The sequence below is a fragment of the Triplophysa dalaica genome, chromosome 19 (assembly GCF_015846415.1).
Source record: "Triplophysa dalaica isolate WHDGS20190420 chromosome 19, ASM1584641v1, whole genome shotgun sequence".
Taxonomy (NCBI): domain Eukaryota; kingdom Metazoa; phylum Chordata; class Actinopteri; order Cypriniformes; family Nemacheilidae; genus Triplophysa; species Triplophysa dalaica.
The window spans coordinates 19,322,049-19,345,237 of record NC_079560.1 but is presented as its reverse complement, the minus strand read 5'-3'; the positions used below and the strand labels follow the sequence as shown (position 1 = coordinate 19,345,237).

General features: G+C 37.3%; 4 protein-coding genes across 5 annotated transcripts in view; 3 read left to right on the top strand and 1 right to left on the bottom strand.

The window, feature by feature from the left end:
- The first annotated feature begins 647 nt into the window (after positions 1-647).
- Positions 648-4,755, top strand: LOC130407639 (ubiquitin-conjugating enzyme E2 B). Its single transcript, XM_056730729.1, has 6 exons — positions 648-930; positions 1,927-2,007; positions 2,156-2,181; positions 2,402-2,491; positions 2,581-2,669; positions 4,021-4,755. Exons 1-6 carry the CDS (start codon positions 887-889, stop codon positions 4,147-4,149), a joined length of 459 nt encoding a protein of 152 aa, XP_056586707.1. The 5' UTR covers positions 648-886; the 3' UTR covers positions 4,150-4,755.
- A 362-nt stretch (positions 4,756-5,117) lies between these two features.
- LOC130407641 (ubiquitin-conjugating enzyme E2 B-like) lies at positions 5,118-8,859 on the top strand. Its single transcript, XM_056730733.1, has 5 exons — positions 5,118-6,111; positions 6,260-6,285; positions 6,506-6,595; positions 6,685-6,773; positions 8,125-8,859. Exons 1-5 carry the CDS (start codon positions 6,086-6,088, stop codon positions 8,251-8,253), a joined length of 360 nt encoding a protein of 119 aa, XP_056586711.1. The 5' UTR covers positions 5,118-6,085; the 3' UTR covers positions 8,254-8,859.
- On the bottom strand, positions 8,856-11,872 carry cdkn2aipnl (CDKN2A interacting protein N-terminal like). 2 transcript variants are annotated; one of them, XM_056730731.1, is made up of 4 exons: positions 11,732-11,872; positions 10,212-10,423; positions 9,264-9,372; positions 8,856-9,105 (listed from the first exon to the last, which is right to left on the bottom strand). In XM_056730731.1, exons 1-4 carry the CDS (start codon positions 11,774-11,776, stop codon positions 9,100-9,102), a joined length of 372 nt encoding a protein of 123 aa, XP_056586709.1. In that variant the 5' UTR covers positions 11,777-11,872; the 3' UTR covers positions 8,856-9,099. The 2 variants fall into 2 exon arrangements, with proteins under 2 accessions (XP_056586709.1, XP_056586710.1); XM_056730732.1 differs by lacking the exon at positions 11,732-11,872 and adding an exon at positions 10,689-10,712.
- Positions 11,873-12,382: 510 nt separating this feature from the next.
- Positions 12,383-23,189, top strand: part of jade2 (jade family PHD finger 2) — a 50,229-nt gene continuing 39,422 nt past the window's right edge. The window contains exon 1 of the mRNA XM_056730726.1: positions 12,383-12,523. Coding sequence (XP_056586704.1) covers positions 12,437-12,523 — 87 coding nt within the window. The 5' untranslated portion in view covers positions 12,383-12,436. The remainder of the gene's footprint in view (positions 12,524-23,189) is intronic.

Genomic DNA, 23,189 nt, shown 5'->3' with positions numbered 1-23,189 from the left:
TTGGGTCACTAAGTTTTATGACCCGCAAAATGGTCTACAACCAAATTTTATGAGCTAAATCCCAGGAGAATGGCCACAAAACAACAAATGTGAGTATTAATATCTGATAAAACTGTAGCCAATGTATGCTTTAATTGTATATGCTTTCTATACTTTGTATGCTTTATTTACATGAGGTTTTTGTTTATCCATAATTTGCAGGCCTATATTCAAATAAACTCCCTGAAACCATTTAGTCTGTCCTTATGCCAAATATTTTTTCTCCACTAAGTACTTTAAAATCCCAGGGATTTCCCCTTTTTTTAAAAAAGGTTTCCATGTTTACATTTTATTCTGCAATTTAAAAAAAATTGCGTCTGATTTTGTCCTGGCTACTCTGCCACAATTCTTCTGCATTTAACGTTAGTTTTTTTTTTCTTCATGTACCAGACAGACTTGGTGATTTTGAGACCAGATTTACTTGTGAAGCACAGGCTGTTGTCAGACTCCCTCGAAACAAAAACTCTCTGTGGATTATTACAATAAATGGCAAAAGGAATGTTATTAATAATGTTAAGAAATGTAAACTGATATACTGGCACCTAATAAACAGTAGTAGCATATTCTCTATTTAGCTATGTGAGACTGTTGGTTGCTATAACCTTATTAACAAAGCTAACTCGATCGTGAAACTTGGCACAGTTTTACCAATTTGGTATTGTTTTAAATACAAGGCCACCCTTTTGTCCAGATCTATTATTGACAACAATTAATGTGGATGATGTCGTCACTGCGGTTGTTGCCAGGTCTATGGCGTCAAATTTGACGTCACTGGCACATCGCACCTACAGCCTTCAATCTTACGGACTTGTGATCATTTTATGACACATTAAAGCTTTATTGAAGCATGTCTACCCCGGCCAGACGGCGACTCATGCGAGATTTTAAAAGGTTTGTCATAATCGAACGTTATATGAGTGCTGTATGTTGATGTTATAGCTCGCAAGAGATGTGTTTATGCTAGCCATTAGCAGCGTTAGCCAGGCAGGGCCCAGCCAGCACGAGCTGAAGTACAGCTTTTTTGTTTTATTCCACGTTCACTTTAGTCCCATTTACTATTTACTTGTTATGAAAGACGAATGAGAGAAGCATCGCTATGCATGGTCGCAGCTAGCTCGTATACTAGCTTTTTAAATAACAGTGATATGTTGCTGAGAATACGTTGCCATTGCATTGTGGAGATCGTAACATATTATTAGCAATGTGTTCTGATACCTTGGAGTAAATACCATGGTATGTGAAGATTATTCTGTACCATGGTATTTGTAAAAAATACCGTTGTACTTTCATGACTGTACCATGTTGACTTCTGGGGGAGGGAAATTACATTTTTGGGAATCAAATGGTGCATAATGGACAGAAATGGTGCCATGGTTTTGGACACGTACCATATAAATGATATCGTTTTTTAAAGTACTTTAAATAGTCTGTTACTGTTGGTTGTAATGGTGCTGATCATTTGCCTCTTTGTTTTGGCATTTAAGCAAACTCGGCAGGAAACAAAAACACACTAAAAACAAACAAACTAGTATAAATGGGAGCAATGTTATAAACTGCTACAAATGATCCTATTCATGTCTCTCTTCTTTATGAATTTACTTTTGTTTGATGTAGTTTATGTAAATAAGCACGGTGGTTTGTCTTTGTGATTCAGTGTACATTGAATTAGAAAAAAAAGTTTTGCTGTAAACAGAGAAGTAAAGTAGCAGTCTGCTGTTCACACTGCCAGTATTAGAACAGCTTATTTTACAAAATTATCTCTATTACATCGTTTTATTTTATATACAAATTGTTGTAATCGTTTCATCTTGATTTTTTTGTTTTTTTTTACAAATCACGGTAAAACATTTGAGCTGTTTGAGACTAAAACAAAAGTCTTGTTAATAGACTTCAAGAAGATCCTCCGACTGGTGTAAGTGGAGCTCCTTCAGAAAACAACATCATGCTGTGGAATGCCGTGATTTTTGGGTATGTTGCCGTAATTACGAATTTAATGAAATGGAAAAGAGTTCATTAAATTCAGTTCATAATGTAAAATGGTAACAATTAGTGTAACTTGAAAACCTAGACAGTAGTTTCTTAAAGAACATTACCATTTCTCTCTGCTTCTCTACAGGCCTGTAGGAACTCCCTTTGAAGATGGTGAGCCAGTGTTTTGTTCAATTAAGCAATAGTTAATGATAAATAAGATTTGCTTGATCATTTGAAAGAGGCTTTTGTATTAGTACTTATTTGACATTTTGCTTCTTCTAATATAAGATTTTTACATGAGAATTGAAAGGCACATGGTGTTTGGTATCTAGAGTTGTTGCTGAAAGATGTTTTAATATACCTGACCTTGTGTACATTTTTCTCTCTGCAGGAACTTTTAAGCTTGTTATTGAATTTTCAGAAGAATATCCTAACAAGCCTCCTACAGTTCGCTTTATCTCCAAAATGTTTCACCCAAATGGTGAGCTTCTAGAAATTCTTACGGTATCCAGATTCTTTGCTGAAAGTCATGCACATGTTGGAAACTAATGATACTCTGTCTTATATTAGTGTATGCAGATGGCAGTATATGTTTAGACATACTTCAGAATCGATGGAGTCCCACATATGATGTTTCTTCTATTCTAACATCCATCCAGGTGGGTCAAGTTGGTATATAATGGTGTTTTTCAAATGCTGTAACGGGTCAACATTTTTCATAAGATTGAAACAGGAGAATTCGAATTAGTTTGCATTAGCTTCAGATAAGCCCCTGCATTTAAAAGAAAGTAGATATATGATACATACCTGCCAAACCAGCTAAAAGTGAAGTGAAAAAATTATACAGAGTAAAATGACTGTAAGAGCTTGTTGACACCTGGTATTTGTCCACTTTTGACCACTTCCAGAGATACGCAAAAAGTATTAAGTACAATGTTTTCTCACCATTCTAGCTTTCTAACACGACGTGGTCTCTGGCTGTCAGAGCAGAAATAAAAAATGCTGCTCTCAGTATGGTTTTCTGCCATCTCCGGTCGCGCTTATTTCATCCATTCGATTAAAAGATCTCAAAAAGCCCATCAATTTACCTGCCCAGAAATCAGGACAGACGTGGACAAACGAGATGGATTAAACACCAGGTGTTAACAGGGATGTATGTCTCTTTTGATCCGATCGATTAAAACGCATCTTAATACCAGGTATAAACAGGGCCAAAGATTAATGTTTCATCACTTTCAGGACTGAATATGTCAACCAGACAGATTATGTTGTTTCCAAGAATTGTATATTGACAGTATTAAGTATCACCAGAAACGGTAAATGAATCCATATTGACCTTGTTATATTAGGAATAAGACAGATGTTTCATGTCAGTTACAGTCCAGTTCACAATCATTGGCAACCCTTTTTTAGTACTCAATTTGCAAGGACAACAGCTCAGTAAACTTGCCATCTATTCTCCAGAAAAACTCTAAGATCATTGCTCCTTACAGAATATTGGAAGGACTGGGATAGCTATGGCAGACATGGCAAAAGAAATTAGAAACGCATTAAGAGAAAGGGGAATGGGAAAATAGTACTTCAGAGATTTATTTTACTCCGAAGAATGACTAGGGGTGCATATAATTGTGACCAATGTGTATTGGAGAAAAACATCTGTCATCATTTGTTTTTTACTTCAATGAAATGTTAGGACCACATAACATTTGAAGATTTATTTTCAGAGCCTTCTGTGCCCTTTGTTCCCAATGGTGCCATTAATGTTAACATTTACAGTTCATTGACATGTTCATTTTTGTAAAACACGTTCACTCTGCTCGGACACATGTGGTAGAAATGGAGTAAATAGAAATGCAAAATAATGTCAATTTTTATCAAGAAAAGTACAAATATTTGTTTTTTAACATTGCTATTTTGGTGTGAAATGTTTTCTGGAGAGTAACCCGATAACAGTCTGAAGTCCTTGTTTTCCCTGATATTGTCAGTTAATAATTGTGTAACTGTGTTTAGTCTCTGTTGGATGAACCGAACCCGAACAGTCCAGCCAACAGTCAGGCCGCACAGCTCTATCAGGAGAACAAACGTGAATATGAGAAGAGAGTGTCTGCCATTGTGGAGCAGAGCTGGGTCGACTCGTAACGCTGCTGACCTCATCAGGAACATCTCTGACAACAAGTGCCGCCTGTGCAACGGACTGCACTCGGTTCATACGGACATGCATTTCTGTGCAAACACATTTGAAGAAAACCAACTATATTTGTGTGCTTATTTATTTTTCTTTCTAACTGCATGATAAATTATTGCTAACAGCATTTAAGACATGCTATTGTTGGATTGATGCAGTTGATGTTTTAAAGGAATGCAGATTGTTGGCAAAAATGTCTCACGCAATCCCTGAATATTTCCAACTTCAAGTCCTTTAGTAAACCATTACTACATTTGAGATGGAAATCTCTTCAAGATTATGTACATTTGTAATCTACATAATCTTTCCAAAATAAATTTGGCTATAGGAATCATCTTTTTGTATCTGTATTTGATACATCTTTGCATTCACGTGTTTGTGCTTCAAATCAAACAAAGAGGGCGTGTATACTATAAACTATGTCCTATACACAGTAGGATGAAAGTGTGTTATATTGTTAATGGGGATGTTTTGAAAGTTAGTTTCTGTGAATTTATCATATATGAACATTTATACTTCTAATATGCTGTATTAAAAAATAAAAACATTTTCAGACTTGGGTGTTAAGAAATGTGTACATTTTATTGTAGCGAATTCCAAATAAAAAAAGAATCACACAACTCAGTTTACATCATCCCCTACTTAAAAATAAAAAAATACTGGCAATCACCTAAACATCTGTGGCAAAACCTTTGAAGACAAAGATTGCCATTGCATACCGATGTGATGAGAAAAAAAAAATCTCCTTTCTCATGAAGGTTTAAAGGATGCTGTTAAAACAACAGGGAATCTTGCAGGCGTCACCTCTGTTGGAAAAAAACAACACAGCTTCAGTTTTGTGGTCTTTTATGTTTACAGCACGCTCGGAAAAATCACCTTTACGCTACTCTGATGTATTTCATAAATAAATAGCCATTAGCAGCGTTAGCCAGGCAGGGCCCAGCCAGCACGAGCTGAAGTACAGCTTTTTTGTTTTATTCCACGTTCACTTTAGTCCCATTTACTATTTACTTGTTATGAAAGACGAATGAGAGAAGCATCGCTATGCATGGTCGCAGCTAGCTCGTATACTAGCTTTTTAAATAACAGTGATATGTTGCTGAGAATACGTTGCCATTGCATTGTGGAGATCGTAACATATTATTAGCAATGTGTTCTGATACCTTGGAGTAAATACCATGGTATGTGAAGATTATTCTGTACCATGGTATTTGTAAAAAATACCGTTGTACTTTCATGACTGTACCATGTTGACTTCTGGGGGAGGGAAATTACATTTTTGGGAATCAAATGGTGCATAATGGACAGAAATGGTGCCATGGTTTTGGACACGTACCATATAAATGATATCGTTTTTTAAAGTACTTTAAATAGTCTGTTACTGTTGGTTGTAATGGTGCTGATCATTTGCCTCTTTGTTTTGGCATTTAAGCAAACTCGGCAGGAAACAAAAACACACTAAAAACAAACAAACTAGTATAAATGGGAGCAATGTTATAAACTGCTACAAATGATCCTATTCATGTCTCTCTTCTTTATGAATTTACTTTTGTTTGATGTAGTTTATGTAAATAAGCACGGTGGTTTGTCTTTGTGATTCAGTGTACATTGAATTAGAAAAAAAAGTTTTGCTGTAAACAGAGAAGTAAAGTAGCAGTCTGCTGTTCACACTGCCAGTATTAGAACAGCTTATTTTACAAAATTATCTCTATTACATCGTTTTATTTTATATACAAATTGTTGTAATCGTTTCATCTTGATTTTTTTGTTTTTTTTTACAAATCACGGTAAAACATTTGAGCTGTTTGAGACTAAAACAAAAGTCTTGTTAATAGACTTCAAGAAGATCCTCCGACTGGTGTAAGTGGAGCTCCTTCAGAAAACAACATCATGCTGTGGAATGCCGTGATTTTTGGGTATGTTGCCGTAATTACGAATTTAATGAAATGGAAAAGAGTTCATTAAATTCAGTTCATAATGTAAAATGGTAACAATTAGTGTAACTTGAAAACCTAGACAGTAGTTTCTTAAAGAACATTACCATTTCTCTCTGCTTCTCTACAGGCCTGTAGGAACTCCCTTTGAAGATGGTGAGCCAGTGTTTTGTTCAATTAAGCAATAGTTAATGATAAATAAGATTTGCTTGATCATTTGAAAGAGGCTTTTGTATTAGTACTTATTTGACATTTTGCTTCTTCTAATATAAGATTTTTACATGAGAATTGAAAGGCACATGGTGTTTGGTATCTAGAGTTGTTGCTGAAAGATGTTTTAATATACCTGACCTTGTGTACATTTTTCTCTCTGCAGGAACTTTTAAGCTTGTTATTGAATTTTCAGAAGAATATCCTAACAAGCCTCCTACAGTTCGCTTTATCTCCAAAATGTTTCACCCAAATGGTGAGCTTCTAGAAATTCTTACGGTATCCAGATTCTTTGCTGAAAGTCATGCACATGTTGGAAACTAATGATACTCTGTCTTATATTAGTGTATGCAGATGGCAGTATATGTTTAGACATACTTCAGAATCGATGGAGTCCCACATATGATGTTTCTTCTATTCTAACATCCATCCAGGTGGGTCAAGTTGGTATATAATGGTGTTTTTCAAATGCTGTAACGGGTCAACATTTTTCATAAGATTGAAACAGGAGAATTCGAATTAGTTTGCATTAGCTTCAGATAAGCCCCTGCATTTAAAAGAAAGTAGATATATGATACATACCTGCCAAACCAGCTAAAAGTGAAGTGAAAAAATTATACAGAGTAAAATGACTGTAAGAGCTTGTTGACACCTGGTATTTGTCCACTTTTGACCACTTCCAGAGATACGCAAAAAGTATTAAGTACAATGTTTTCTCACCATTCTAGCTTTCTAACACGACGTGGTCTCTGGCTGTCAGAGCAGAAATAAAAAATGCTGCTCTCAGTATGGTTTTCTGCCATCTCCGGTCGCGCTTATTTCATCCATTCGATTAAAAGATCTCAAAAAGCCCATCAATTTACCTGCCCAGAAATCAGGACAGACGTGGACAAACGAGATGGATTAAACACCAGGTGTTAACAGGGATGTATGTCTCTTTTGATCCGATCGATTAAAACGCATCTTAATACCAGGTATAAACAGGGCCAAAGATTAATGTTTCATCACTTTCAGGACTGAATATGTCAACCAGACAGATTATGTTGTTTCCAAGAATTGTATATTGACAGTATTAAGTATCACCAGAAACGGTAAATGAATCCATATTGACCTTGTTATATTAGGAATAAGACAGATGTTTCATGTCAGTTACAGTCCAGTTCACAATCATTGGCAACCCTTTTTTAGTACTCAATTTGCAAGGACAACAGCTCAGTAAACTTGCCATCTATTCTCCAGAAAAACTCTAAGATCATTGCTCCTTACAGAATATTGGAAGGACTGGGATAGCTATGGCAGACATGGCAAAAGAAATTAGAAACGCATTAAGAGAAAGGGGAATGGGAAAATAGTACTTCAGAGATTTATTTTACTCCGAAGAATGACTAGGGGTGCATATAATTGTGACCAATGTGTATTGGAGAAAAACATCTGTCATCATTTGTTTTTTACTTCAATGAAATGTTAGGACCACATAACATTTGAAGATTTATTTTCAGAGCCTTCTGTGCCCTTTGTTCCCAATGGTGCCATTAATGTTAACATTTACAGTTCATTGACATGTTCATTTTTGTAAAACACGTTCACTCTGCTCGGACACATGTGGTAGAAATGGAGTAAATAGAAATGCAAAATAATGTCAATTTTTATCAAGAAAAGTACAAATATTTGTTTTTTAACATTGCTATTTTGGTGTGAAATGTTTTCTGGAGAGTAACCCGATAACAGTCTGAAGTCCTTGTTTTCCCTGATATTGTCAGTTAATAATTGTGTAACTGTGTTTAGTCTCTGTTGGATGAACCGAACCCGAACAGTCCAGCCAACAGTCAGGCCGCACAGCTCTATCAGGAGAACAAACGTGAATATGAGAAGAGAGTGTCTGCCATTGTGGAGCAGAGCTGGGTCGACTCGTAACGCTGCTGACCTCATCAGGAACATCTCTGACAACAAGTGCCGCCTGTGCAACGGACTGCACTCGGTTCATACGGACATGCATTTCTGTGCAAACACATTTGAAGAAAACCAACTATATTTGTGTGCTTATTTATTTTTCTTTCTAACTGCATGATAAATTATTGCTAACAGCATTTAAGACATGCTATTGTTGGATTGATGCAGTTGATGTTTTAAAGGAATGCAGATTGTTGGCAAAAATGTCTCACGCAATCCCTGAATATTTCCAACTTCAAGTCCTTTAGTAAACCATTACTACATTTGAGATGGAAATCTCTTCAAGATTATGTACATTTGTAATCTACATAATCTTTCCAAAATAAATTTGGCTATAGGAATCATCTTTTTGTATCTGTATTTGATACATCTTTGCATTCACGTGTTTGTGCTTCAAATCAAACAAAGAGGGCGTGTATACTATAAACTATGTCCTATACACAGTAGGATGAAAGTGTGTTATATTGTTAATGGGGATGTTTTGAAAGTTAGTTTCTGTGAATTTATCATATATGAACATTTATACTTCTAATATGCTGTATTAAAAAATAAAAACATTTTCAGACTTGGGTGTTAAGAAATGTGTACATTTTATTGTAGCGAATTCCAAATAAAAAAAGAATCACACAACTCAGTTTACATCATCCCCTACTTAAAAATAAAAAAATACTGGCAATCACCTAAACATCTGTGGCAAAACCTTTGAAGACAAAGATTGCCATTGCATACCGATGTGATGAGAAAAAAAAAATCTCCTTTCTCATGAAGGTTTAAAGGATGCTGTTAAAACAACAGGGAATCTTGCAGGCGTCACCTCTGTTGGAAAAAAACAACACAGCTTCAGTTTTGTGGTCTTTTATGTTTACAGCACGCTCGGAAAAATCACCTTTACGCTACTCTGATGTATTTCATAAATATTTCAAATAATGAATGAATGCATGCATGCATGTGGGGACGATGGGTGGGTTACTTGCCTTCTGATGTTGTTTGATCAATTCCTCTCTGGTTTTAAAAACAGGGGCATCCTCCACAACAATCCCGTCTGCCATGTCTTTCACTTTCTCCAGCAGTTCTGGATGGTACCTGCAAAGATAAATGTTAAAAGCTTGGATAACTACTATTTACAGCCTATTTTAAAATATTATACACAAAATGTAACTATGGGTCAATGGTATACAAGCAAATCATAATTGGTAGCTGAAATATACAGCAGCGTTAGTCACCTTTCTAAAATATCTCATGGTGATTGGTTACTTTTGGCACTAGGCAGTCAAATAATTGGGTAATAAATCAATGTTTAGGCCTTGTTTAACCTTTCTCCGTCTATAAAGAAATATAACCAAGGAGTGAAACGCCTAGAAATCACAAGTACACCAGAGTATTCAAAGTAAGAAACAGAGTCTCCTGACAGGGCCTAAACTAAACGGCCCACACGCAAACAAATTCACCCGCTTAAGTCAAGAGGAGACGGCAGATATTATTAATGTCATGTGTGACTGTATTTAATAAAATAGTATGCTAAAAAGTCTTTAAAAAGCATTATGGATGGATGGATACATACAAATAAATAAATAATTAAAATACTTTGGATCAGCAAAGTATATTTATGTAAATGCGCTTTGCAAAGTCACACTGTAAAACACACAATATTGAATCGAATGTTGATTGATCATAAGATCAGCAACAAGTGGGCTAGCCTATTACCATAAAGCATTCACATCTATCAGAAGAGCTAAAGAAAGCATGACTTAAAACTTCCCTTCATAAATGTATTGACGGACAGAGATGAACAAAATGTAGAAACAGTTTCCTTTTTAAAACTGTTGAATATATTCATCTAGACATAACAGTTATGTTATTTAAGTTTTAAAAACATAAAATAATACATGTTTATAATATGTTGTTATTGTTTGCAGTCGAACCTGCAGCCGAGGAACACGTTATTCGCCCACACCATGGACAGCGCGAGGAGATGGTCCACGTGTGGGTCCTCGTAGTCGTTGATGTTTCTGAATATAAACTCCCTCCTAGGTTTCCAGTGTTTGTCGCTCTCAGAAATGGTGCGAAAGGTTTCCACGAGATCTGATAAATGTCTATTCTGTTCAATAAAATCTTCAACGTCTGCAGCCGCCATCTGTTCAACCAAAAACGATTACGTCACTCCTCTTCTTCCGCTCTACTCGTTCTTCTCTCCCTCTTGGAAAACGCGACACACTGCCATCTAGGGTCATGAATGTGCCATCTAGTGTACTACACTGTATTTACCGTAACATAGAGGTCGGGGTTAAATTGTCAGGGCCAAAAGATCAGACACGCACCACGCAGTTATTTAATACAATACAATTATATTATATTATAGTTGTTATGCATACATCATAAAAGCTGACTAACACACATACCTTATTCATTGACACAAAAATCTTAATTCTTCTATATTATGGGGGGAGTACAGTGGCACATGGAGCCAGGACACAGCACAGTTTGGGTATTTTGTCTGCATCTGTGTGAGACACTGCATCAGATTGCTATGACAAAATAATCACATGCTTTATGTGTGGCTTGGGGAAAAAATCTGATGAGTTGTTCACTTGGTCATGCGAACACTATAATTTGGGATACAAATGTGCTTCTTCGGCAAAACTGTGGTCCTGTGTCAAGAGAAAGTTTATTTACAACATTCATGATATAATATATTATATTCAGTACATATCATATATAATTATGCTATATGGTGTCAATGGAGCCAGTGTGGAATTTTATGAACTCTCAAAGTGCCAGAATTTGTTCACAAATCACGGCAAAAATCCCTAAAGTGCAATATTCTATCTAACACTTATGCATATTATATTCATTTATATTTATATTATTACATTAATGTACACAATTGTATACTTTGGACTACATCTCTATGTAGAGTATATTAGTTTTTACAGTATTTCTAGTACTATGCATAAATAAGAAATATGTTTCATTATTGCATAAACTGAAGCAATAGGGATTGATAGTCTGCTAAAGTTTTTTCCCAACTAAATTCCCCTTTCTGCGCTATTTATTTATCACAGTGTCCTAAAATAACCAAAAAGGCGATTTTAGAGTGGATTACTTCAGTTGTGCATGAAGTTTTAAAAACTGCGCTATTTTGTTATTAATGCAGACATAGGCAACCCCAGCTCAGCTCATGCCTTTCATGCATTTTGCTATATCACGTTATGATTATCAAGAAACTTTAACAATGCATCAAATAGCTAATGATGCCTCTTCCCAAACTAATCTAGAGTAGAATAAAAAGTGTAAGCACGATCTCATCCCTAAAGCATTTTGGCTGTCGTTTTGATGGTATTCTTGGATCGAGTTGTTCAGTGAGAGTGAACTTGTCATGTTTGTCGTGTTAAACAGCGTTTCCTCGTTCGTGTTTGTTCACGGCTCCCCCCACAGGACTCACTGTAAAATGGTCGATGATTTTTGGTGAACCGCCCCGTTCGCTCATTTGAGGAGAGCCGCTGACTTTCTTCTTCACGCTTGCTTCTCGATGGACATTTTAAAACTTGACAGGTAGCGCAAAAGCCTTTCGCCGCGTTTTTCTTTGCCGTGCGTGACTCTCGCGAGCTGAAACACGGCTTTCGCCGCTCGCTGGTAACGGAAATTTTTGGTACGTCATTAATATGGCGCCAAAAGAGTTATACAGTAAGTGTGAGCTTGTGTTGCTGTAGCGTGAGATCTCTCTCACCTCAGCCTGTCCTGTCTAACGTTACGCAGTAAAAAATCGCCTGTTCGGGGGATATGAAACAATTTTAAACGCCTCACTTGACGGACATTAAACGGCATGTAGACGCTTGTCGTAATTCAAAACTGTTTTGCACATTAAATCGATGTCCTGTCACGTCAGTCGAGCAGTCGGTTCGCGTCACTTTGCAGGATTGTGAGGAAATAACTCGTTTTTCTCGGACAAACGGATATTATTTGCCGTGAGTGTGGAAACAGCGATATTAGGAAGTCAGCGGATAACTGCGTAGGAGGGCATCGCAGAAAGCCGTAGTATGCCTTCGGATCGAAGCTGCTGTGGATTAAATAGAACGACAGGAACTTTTATTCGGGCTGATGATGTGGAGGGGAAATCGCACGAATACAGTGTGCTGAAGTGAGCTACATGTGCTTGGCCTCAAATGATCCGTTGATTTCTACCCATCCGTGTGCATCGAGGACATCACGCCCTCTCCAACAAACCGCAAATAAGGTAAAGCGAAAAAATGTGACATCTTTAATAAGCATATAGCAACACACTTTCTCAGGATTGCTCCATGTAGGTCAGGTATGGGTGTTTTATAGCTGTTGGGTGTGTTTTATTCATGTTGTCTTGTCTAATAACAAGTTTAGATACTGCCGTTTAGTATTGTATAATCATATTTGCGGATTTATGATTGGAATGTTAAATTTTTGCTATTGTGGTTTAACTGTGCATGACCTATCCGTGATACTATGTCGGCGAACTCTTCTTGTTCGAGTTTCTACTGTGGCTAGAGGTTTTACGCGACATATTTTACGTCCGAAGTGATAATGACAAAGTTATATAAAAGTGCGATGCATTTTGTGTATTATGCAGCTTTAACACAGATCACTTAAACTTGAATCCAATGCTCGTTTTACTAACACGTTATGAACATTGAATGACCCAAGCAAGCATCTTTGGACAGATGAAAAAACAAGCCCAGAGGGTCATGAGCCACGCCCCCTAAGTCTTCTGCTCAAGGCACGCAGCGGCGTGACATCACAACGGAGGGGGCGTGGTTGTTGTTTACTTTCGTCGACTGCGTGTGACGAGCGACAAAAAGGAGTTCAGGTCATCATGGATCATGTTATCACACCAGTAGTTTCACCTACAATCTAGCATTAGTCAAAACCTGTTAATGTTACCTGTTATCACCTTCCATCAAACAATAAAAATGCACTGACAACCCAACTGTATTGCCTTGGCCAAATTTCGTACGTTTGGTGGTTTTGTTTATGCTAAAGTTTTATTTGGAAACATTTGGTATTTGTTTTTAATGTTGATATAAGACTCTTTTCTTTTGCTGTCCAAAATGTACATGGATATACACTTACAGTCTTTTCATTTCATTAGCATTGATTAAGAATCATTCCTATAATCAGTATTAAACAGCAGTTTTGTAATACTTGTGTATTCGTTATAGATGCTGTTTTTACCTGAAATGTTAAAAATAGGGGAATTAAAAATAAAGAAAAAAATGTCCATGCTCAGCATGCTCGGTCGGCCATCAGTTTGACTAAAAAAATGAAGAAAAAGCATAAGTGTTATAAGAGATTTGCCACCAGGCCTGAACTCATCTCAAACTGACCTGTAGAGCAGCTAGGCTACATCCATGTAAAATGTGCTTCTCTGGCTGATGATGTGTGATTGGTGGAGAAGGAGGTAAGGCAGTCACATGGAAGGGTTGTTATATGTGTGCATTTCCCACATGGGGGCAGGGGGGCTGCAACTGGGTCTGTTGTTCATGAATGAACTACCGCCTGTGGGATTTCCTCTCTATGATGTTACCCCCTTACAACCAAACCGTGACCTCCCACTGCACAAGACAAGGTGTCAAAAATACAAATACTGGAAAGGAATTCCACACATGCCTCTTTGCTTTGCTGACATGTGTGCTTCTGTTTGACTCTTGCCTAAATGTTCATCCAAAACACAAACATCATCCCGAATGCGCTGACTGCACTGTCAGCATCTAATAGCTAGCGCCAGGATGACGTCTCTTAAAGAACAGATGAATATCCTCCTCCAGAGAGATGACTCATGCAGTATTTTTGATCCATAAAGCGGAGTAGTGCTTATCCACTGAGGAACTAAAAGAAGACAAAGAATATTGAAATCATTTTATCGGTCACACCTGTGAGATGCACACAGTCTGACACAGAACAATGTACAGAAAAGGGCAACAATTAAGAAATTAAAGCCAGAATTTACCCACCCTCATGCCATACCGGGTGCACATCATGGCCTGCAACTGGTGCCACCCAACTAGGCCCGCCCTCTTAATTAGTATTACTATTTTTTTTGGTGTTTTAGTTTATTTTGTGAAGTAGTAGTTCATTGTCAATTATTATCTTTAAGTCATACTATTCAGGGTTCACAAAATTTCAAAATCGCTGGAAGGGAGACCCCAAGTGAATGAATTTAACTAGCCCACATAATTTTTTATGTAAAAAACTGGATAGGACACCAACATTTTCAAAACACAAATTTCAACAAATGTATATAGAATTGTCAAATATATACATTTTGGTTTTTGTATTAACAATATGGTACATGAATAAATCTGAATCTGAGAGATCCTCTTTCCCAAAAATTTGAAGAAGAAAAGGCGAGGTGCTTGCAGCCCGAAGAAAAGTAAACACATCCAGTATATAAATTTTATACAATATACTGTATAAGTATATATACGGTTTTTTTTTCTAAATTCTGTATTTCCCATTTTTACTAATACAATATTGTTGTATTTGTCCTATTATAATACTATCCTAGATACTGTAATGTTTTTAAACCTCACTATAGTAATTAGTAAAGTATTTATTTTCTACAGTTTGTAAGTTTAATATAGTGCTGAATACTATACTGTGTATTAGTGATGCACCTAAATGAAAATTCTGAGCCGAAACCAATACTGAAAATTCAGGATGCACATGGCCAAAAACTGAAACCGAAAATTAGTTAAAAAAAACTTTTTTAAATATGTTTTATATAATTGTATTAATTAAATACACAGAAACTACAAAAATGAAAGAAACGTAATTTAAAACAATACCAACTATATTATTCTTCCTTGGTCATTGCAACACAATCAAATAAAACTTTTTTATAAAAACTAAATACTGTACTTCATTTATTAGTTTTAGCGTTTGTTATGGCGGGCCTCCATGATCACCCTTTAATAACAGCTAGAGTGAGAGTAAGCGCGAGCACCGCAGGGAGAGATTTCAGCTTTTATTTCTGCCATCAAAATTTCAGTGCATTACTACTATATACAGTTGTGTTCAAAATTATTCAACCCCCAATGCTGTGAATGGTTTTAGGGAATTTAGTGTACATTTGTAATTGTATTCAGAATGAAATCCTACAAGGACTTCTTAAAGAACCATATGCAACTAAAATGACATCAATTAGTTTTGTAATACAGTAGTAAATGTTCCTTTTGTGAATTCTTCATTGACATAATTATTCAACCCCTTAAAGACTACCACTCTGAAGAACAGAGGTTCAATGAAGTGTTTTCAATCAGGTATTGAAAACACCTGTGGATATCAGGGAGCAGCAATAAAGCCTAATAAGCACCAATTAGGCAGCTTTAAAATGACTGTGATACTCAGCTCCTTATAGACATTTACTGGTGTGGTTACAAACATGGTGAGGTCAAGAGAATGGTCCAGGAAGACAAGAGAACAGGTGATTACTCTTCACAGGAAGGGCAATGGCTATAAGAAGATTGCAAAGATGTTAAACATACCAAGAGACACCATAGGAAGCATCATTCGCAAATTCAAGGCAAAGGGCACTGTTGAAAGGCTACCTGGTCGTGGTAGAAAGAAGATGCTGACTTCGACTGCTGTGCGCTACCTGAAGCGTAGAGTGTCAGATGTGGGTACTGAAGTTTCTGCTCAGACAATAAGGCGCACCCTGCTTAATGAAGGCCTCCATGCCAGAACTCCCAGGCGCACCCCCTTGCTGTCCCCAAAGAATAAGAAGAGTTGACTGCAGTATGCCAAAAGTCATGTGGACAAACCACAGAAGTTTTGGGATAGTGTTCTGTGGACTGATGAAACAAAATTAGAACTGTTTGGGCCCATGGATCAACGCTATGTTTGCCTACTGTGAAGCATGGCGGGGGGTCAATCATGCTTTGGGGCTGTTTTGCTTCTGCAGGTACTGGGAAGCTTCAGCGTGTACAAGGTACCATGAATTCTCTTCAGTACCAGGAGATATTGGATGACAATGTGATGCAGTCCGTCACAAACCTGAGGCTTGGAAGACGTTGGACCTTTCAACAGGACAATGATCCCAAGCATACCTCCAAGTCCACTAGAGCATGGTTGCAGATTAAAGGCTGGAACATTTTGAAGTGGCCATCGCATTCACCAGACTTAAATCCGATTGAGAACCTCTGGTGGGACTTAAAGAAAGCAGTTGCAGTGTGCAAGCCTAAGAATGTGACTGAACTGGAGGCTTTTGCCCATGATGAATGGGCGAACATACCCGTAGATCGCTGCAAGACACTTGTGTCAAGCTATGCATCACGTTTAAAAGCTGTTATAACTGTAAAAGGATGTTGTACTAAGTACTAAGATTGAATGTCACTTGGGGGTTGAATAAAACTGATAATGATATGAGCTCAGAAAAGACATCTGTGGTTATTTCATTATAAATGTTATGTTATATTTGTCTGACCTACACGTGCCTCTTTGATTTAATTGTAAGCAGGATGACTGAATGATCATAATCAATGTCAAACCGACCAAAACAATCAATTTCAGTGTGGGTTGAATAATTTTGAACACAACTGTATAGTATAGTACTGTACTATGCTATAGTCTATTGTACAGTACTACGGAATACTACAATATATAGTTAGATCAAAAAGAATATGATGGTCAGTGATCCAGTGATGTGTCATTTGTAGCTTGTTATTTACGTTGGTGACTGTGAGTGACACTGGTGTTTGTCTTCTCCTTTACTCATCAAGGCTGCGATATCCGATCTCTTCCATTCGATAATGCTTATCTGTACGGTACTTAAACGGTATTCTTATCGGTACTTTTTGATAGAAGGATATGTCTTATTGTGGATGGACCAGCGGAATCAGGAGTGGGTTGGTTTGCTGCAGCCTAAAAAGCATTTCAAAATCTTTATAAGGGTAATAGAATTTTACTCTAAATAGTTATGTATTTGTACATGTTTATTTTGTGTATATTGCACTTAATTATTTCAGTTCTCGGTGTAATAATAAATAATTACACATATAGGCTGGGGGGAATATTTTGCGGAATAAATATATATACCGCAGAATAAAATGTCATCCGTAAGAGATTTTTTTATTCGGTGTATTCGGCGGAGTGTTAATAAGTAGGTGCGGATAAATCGGTGCTCTGCAAGTTGGGCGTCATGATGACAAAAACATGTGATTTAAATTACCCATAACAAATTAACAAATCAAACATTCTTTTGACCGTCTTTCAGTCTTTAGTTTTGTGATCGCTCCAGTCTGGCAATTTCTCGCTCACCCGCAGTGCTCGTGCTGGGCTGCAGTGCTCTGCGCATGCATATAATAAAGCTCATTTTCAGGTATTTCAAAAGTCAGGTCACTTTGTAAAGCTGTTAATAGTTTTAATAACGTTTCACTTCAGGCGAGCCAAGGCAAAACTCGCGTTTGCGCGATGATGCTTGCAACGTGAGCACTTTTAGTATGAGATGCGTGTGGAGTCACCAGAGACTCGCATTGCAAAGACAATTGCGAGAACTATAGCGTACTTTATTGCAAAAGAAATGCTGCAGTTCAGCATGGTGGAGAAGTCAGGCTTTTGTTTACTGTTATAAAGGTTTGTTGGTATTACTTATTACAGATGCTGTTGTTGATCTACCTCAAAGTTTGCCTTGATTGTTCCATGTTTACATTAAATTGAAGTGAACACATTTTGTAACATTTTAAGTTCAAAGTTAAAGTTTGTTTAAACTTTTATCTTAATATAAGTAGATTAAGACATAATTTTTGTTTTAGTTTTTTTTCTCTGACAAAACTCATTTTATTAGCTGTATGCCTTAATAATGTGGATCAGTTAAAATACAGTGGTTAAATACTAACTGTTCTACTTAAAAAAAAGGTCAAGAATTATCGATATCGAACGATATGAAGCATCATATCGTTTATATATATTTTAGCCATATTGCCCAGCCCTAGTGTATAATATAGAATTAAAATAGGAGATTGTTACCGTGAAATATATCGTTAGCGTGAAATAATACTATTCATTCCGTGAAATAGATTTTTGTTATTTCCAACCACTCCTAGGCTGATTTTTTAGTAGTTAAGTAGTTTAACTAATAGAAAATGGATTAAATGTGTAATTTCTTTTCACCCATGTGGAATTAGCATAGTTTTAAGGTTATGGAAACCTTAAATAGGGCAATAGCATGAGCATATATTATATAAAGAATGTCAGAGTTTAAGTAACCTCTGTTAGCATTCAGCATACATACCCAAAAAAATTAGGTAAAGGTGGTGCCATCCTGATTTTGTACACACACACGAAGGCCTACCGTAGTTTAAGTGGCTCAACCAACCTGACTTTGACATATTTAAAAAATTGAATGAAAATTTAAAATTTAAATTTTTCATATCTTGCATTCTGTGTGGTTCACTTTAAATGATTCAATGATCTCTTATATTCGAGAGTCTGAGGCGGCACGAGATTTGATGGAGGCGGCTGCCTTGAATTTCTCTAAGCAGGAAAAACCCTGCAAACTTGACCAATCCAAGTTAAGAACTGCCAAAAGACGTTTCTATTGCTGTATTTGCTTGTTATGAATCTCAGAGGGGAACCCAATTGCAAGGCAGAGGCAGGACGAAAGGAGGTGAAGGGTAACAGATTTATTAACAAAGAACAGGGACAAAAAAAGCAAAACAAAACCCACGAGGGGGAAAAAAAGACAGGATAAACAATAATTCTAACAAGGACACTGACTAACTAAAACTAAGAAAACAAACACTTGAACAACAGTAGCATTAACTAAACTAGACTTACTACATGGAGGGAACAGGACTTGTTAGACAAGGGAACAGGATACAGCTACACGAACAGACAAAGTACTTGATACAAAGACCAGGTAGGATCAACATATCACACAGGTACAGACAAGGTACAGCTTACAATGAACGCGCACAGGACAATGAAACATGAGGACTCTTTATAGGGAACAAACTTAATAGGGAACAGGGATAAACACTCATGGGAAGGTAATTAACACAAACTAGGAAACAGAAGGGTAGGAACGATGACGCAGACCAGAGAGAGAAGAAATCATCTCTCTCCCACATGAAACAGGAGATCCTGTATGACAGAACCCCCGCCTTAAGGAGCAGCATCCTGATGCTCCTCAAAGGCACAAACAAGACAAGACAGACTGGGACACTGACAAGACCAAACAAAACATGGAAAACATGACTAGGGGCAGACAGGCAAGAACAATAATCGGGTTGGGGTGAGACAATAAAAATAACAAACAAGGGAGGGGGAGTGGGGGCAAACAGGAAATCACAGAGGGAAGTCCAGAAGGGGCAGGGCTGGGAGGGGAAGTCCTAGCCCTGGGGGACGAGCGCGGACAGGGCTTGACGCCGGTGGGAAGGCCGGCTGAACAGGGCTTGACGCCGGTGGGAAGGCCGGGCTTGACGCCGGCCGGAGGGCCTGCTGGAGGGCCGGGCTTGACGCTGGCTGGAGGGCCGGGCTTGACGCCGGCTGGAGGGCCGGGCTGGGTGCCGGCTGCTGGACCGGGCTGGGTTCCGGCTGCTGGTCATTTTGTGTCCAGGATGTGCATGAGTGAGTTTGGAGACTTTTATATTGTGATAGCTTTGTGTAATAAACAGAGATTTATTTGTTAAACATTTTGTATCTGTGCTTTATGAGACCACATATTTGTTTTGTATGTATTTTTAAGTTTAATACAGCACTTAATTACATTTAAAAAAATCATACTTTTAAGTAAAAATACTTAAGTAAAGGAAAATGGTAGATTTTAATGTACTCATGGATTTAAAGTAAAAAAAAAACATTTATTTATGGACTGTAGTGGAATAAGTATGATGTGCTTCATACTGTAGGAAAGCATTTTTTGTTCACTGGTACTCTCTTTAAGTTTGCTGATTCTGTCCAACTCGAATCACACAAATACTCCCTACAAACTTTTAAAGGAGAAACGCGCTGTGGCGGAAAAATTATAATAAGAACGGCTGCTTATGTCATTAAGAGAGCGATTTCTGAAGTGCTTGTTTTTTCAAAGGGTTGCAGAGATAGGCTCACATAAAAATGTTAATGATTTCCTTTTTCACGTTTTCTGTGTTAGCAGATGCACAAGAGACCCGATTTTAGCATTTAAACATGGAAAGTCTGTTTTTCATGAAATCATTCCTTTAAGAGAAGTGGATGAATTCACGTTATGTATATCCGACAGATCTCGACTGGCAGAAACAAACATGGTGGTGCCCAACGTGATTATTATAAACAACAAAACACATGCACATATATGACAATCGGAATGTCAGACATTTCATGATGGTTAACAGTTTGTGAATTGTTTTGTGTAAAAAAGAAACATTTTGTTAAAGGAATGCATCAGTCATACAGCTGCTGTGTCTCTGGGGGGTGTCACATGATAAGCAGTGCCGCGTCGCCATGGAAATGTTTATGGGATAGGCTACCTTCTTAACGGTCACTTTGGAAAGCTAGTCAAACACTGTAACTAGTCATTGTAGTACTAGCTAGTCAAACACTGAAACGGGTGTCAGGTGTTGCCAAGCTTTAGGAATATGGTTTTCACACCCAAAAGGCAAAAAAAGTGAAAAGCACTCTGGAGACAAATACTCGTTTGTGAGTGTCAAGGAATGGCAAGCTCTTAAAACGTGGGTCTAAGACTGCAGCTTGTGTATAAATGCTGGTCGCAAGATTTCCCATCAATTCCCATTTCTTGTCAATTTCTTCTGCGAGTCGTATCTTCATTGCTTTTGTGATCAGGCTGTTATCATCACGTAGCACCAAATGGCATCTTTTCATTTTTATTACCATAGGCACTGTTCGCGTTGATCACGCTTTGTTTCTTTTGATGTCATACACTGACCAAGCTGCGCAGCGCCGTGAAGTTTTAACGTGCATACTGACTACTTGACAACGCGTCATTTTTTTTTGGGGACTTACCAACCAATAAAAATGTATTCGACAAAGCCTCCTTCACATCAACTAACATTTAGTCCACTATTTGGGGGCAGCCCTGCTGCTTACAATATCAGGAAACGCAATACCGCGCAAAATTTCAGTGTCCAGGATCACCTGATTCCTATGTAAGTCGTAGAGATTGTAGTCCAGCTGCTTGTAATTTTAGCAAATAATTGAGTATTTTTGTCCCGGTTTCTTTGTTTCACCCCCCTAAAGGGGGGTGTGTCCCGGCGTGTTCACGTGGGAAAGTGACGTCAATGCATACCCTCTATTGTCAGATCGTTCTGTTGCCAGCCTGCGGATCGCCTATACATGATACTATTAAGGGGCGGACCAATTTATGCCTTTATCTATGTATGTATCTACAAACCCATGTCTAACCACAATTAGCATTCTATCAGAATGTGAGTTCAGTGCAGCTGGCAACATTGTTATTACCCACACAACCTTTTAAACAAGAGCAAGTAAACTATTGCTGCAAGTTAATATCATTAATCTAAATGCACCATTGACGCCCGCTTGTGGTGTTATTATTTGATTGCCAAAACGGAACAACTCGTTCACTGGTTTTAAATCCTCACACGCATATCATCTCCTGCAAGGGAAAGTTCGAGCAGCGCGCATGACATGCATATACATTTACGCATTTGGCAGACGCTTTTATCCAGGGTTATTCCTACATAGAGAAATTGGAGGCGGCCGCCTCCGTCAAATGTTGTGCCACCTCAGACTCTCGCCAAAATTATGCGGGGTGTCTTCACAAGACATGCTGCATGCATTTCACAGATTGTCATTTGTAAATGCAGTTGTGACATCCAAATTTGCAGTTCGGACAAAGGCGAGTACTTGTAAAAAATGATGTATTGAATAAATGTAAAGATTTATACTGGCAGCTCATAGCAGTTTCTGGTTTACTGTTCATCAACATTCCAGTAAAATAAGCTTCCTGAAGAGGTTTTGCACATCAGAGTATTTAAAATGTCGTAATGCAAAACTTCTGATTGCCCATCGATTTCAATGGGAAAGGCCAAAGATAATATATTAACAAGGTGCGACCCTGACATTGCAATAAATTGTAAGAAATGCAATGTTAATTAGTATGGCTGCAACAACTAATCGATAGCATCGATAATAATCGATAATGAAAATAGTTGTCAGTAGGGCTGCAACTAACGATTATTTTAATAATCGATTAATCTGTAAATAATTTTTTCGATTAATCGATGAATCGGATAAAAAAAAAACAAGAAAAGCATTAATTTCCAACCCTTTATTCAAAAACAGAACTAAAATCTTTAGAAAGTGCACAAGCATGTTGCTCCTTGAACATCCCTGAGCTGTTATAAAAATAATAAAATCAAATAAAAATGGACTAACACAAAAAACATACACATGTATGCTTTACATCTGCCAAATATATAGACTTTTTTAAAAAAAAGTGCCACCTGAGCTGCCAGAACAATAAATAATTTATAAAAACTAAAGAACAATACAAATCAGAAAACTTAACAGGATTTGTTTAAATGTAAGAACTTGTTCTCTACACTACACTGCAGACAGACACTCGCAGATGCACACACTCGCAAACGCACACACTTTTGCAGACGCACACACTCACAAACACTGACACACACACTCTCTCTCAAATTCACTTGAAGCTTATTCATTCAATTACTACCATCATTGTAGTAAGTGCAAGCTTCATTTATACACCACATTTTAACAAAGCTTAAGATGACCAAGAGCTATAAAAGAACTTTAAAATTAAATTAAAAAGTACAACACACACAAATATATTTGTCAATAATAACCTATATGGGAGAAAGCACAGAATATACACTGCAAAAATTGCTTTTCTAACTTAGTAGTTTTGTCCCGTTGTCAGTCCAAATTTAAAAAAAAATCTTATGTCAAGA

Bases quoted from the DNA above. Each gene is read 5' to 3' on its own strand.
- LOC130407639 (XM_056730729.1), top strand. From the start codon at position 887: ATGTCTACCCCGGCCAGACGGCGACTCATGCGAGATTTTAAAAG. The intron at 2,492-2,580 runs GTGAGCTTCTAG...GTCTTATATTAG, and splicing joins CAAAATGTTTCACCCAAATG to TGTATGCAGATGGCAGTATA. The intron at 2,670-4,020 runs GTGGGTCAAGTT...AACTGTGTTTAG, and splicing joins CTATTCTAACATCCATCCAG to TCTCTGTTGGATGAACCGAA.
- LOC130407641 (XM_056730733.1), top strand. From the start codon at position 6,086: ATGCTGTGGAATGCCGTGATTTTTGG. The intron at 6,596-6,684 runs GTGAGCTTCTAG...GTCTTATATTAG, and splicing joins CAAAATGTTTCACCCAAATG to TGTATGCAGATGGCAGTATA. The intron at 6,774-8,124 runs GTGGGTCAAGTT...AACTGTGTTTAG, and splicing joins CTATTCTAACATCCATCCAG to TCTCTGTTGGATGAACCGAA.
- cdkn2aipnl (XM_056730731.1), bottom strand. From the start codon at position 11,776: ATGAGCGAACGGGGCGGTTCACCAAAAATCATCGACCATTTTACA. The intron at 10,424-11,731 runs GTGAGTCCTGTG...TTGGTTGAACAG, and splicing joins AAATCATCGACCATTTTACA to ATGGCGGCTGCAGACGTTGA. The intron at 9,373-10,211 runs GTTCGACTGCAA...TTATCTTTGCAG, and splicing joins AACGTGTTCCTCGGCTGCAG to GTACCATCCAGAACTGCTGG.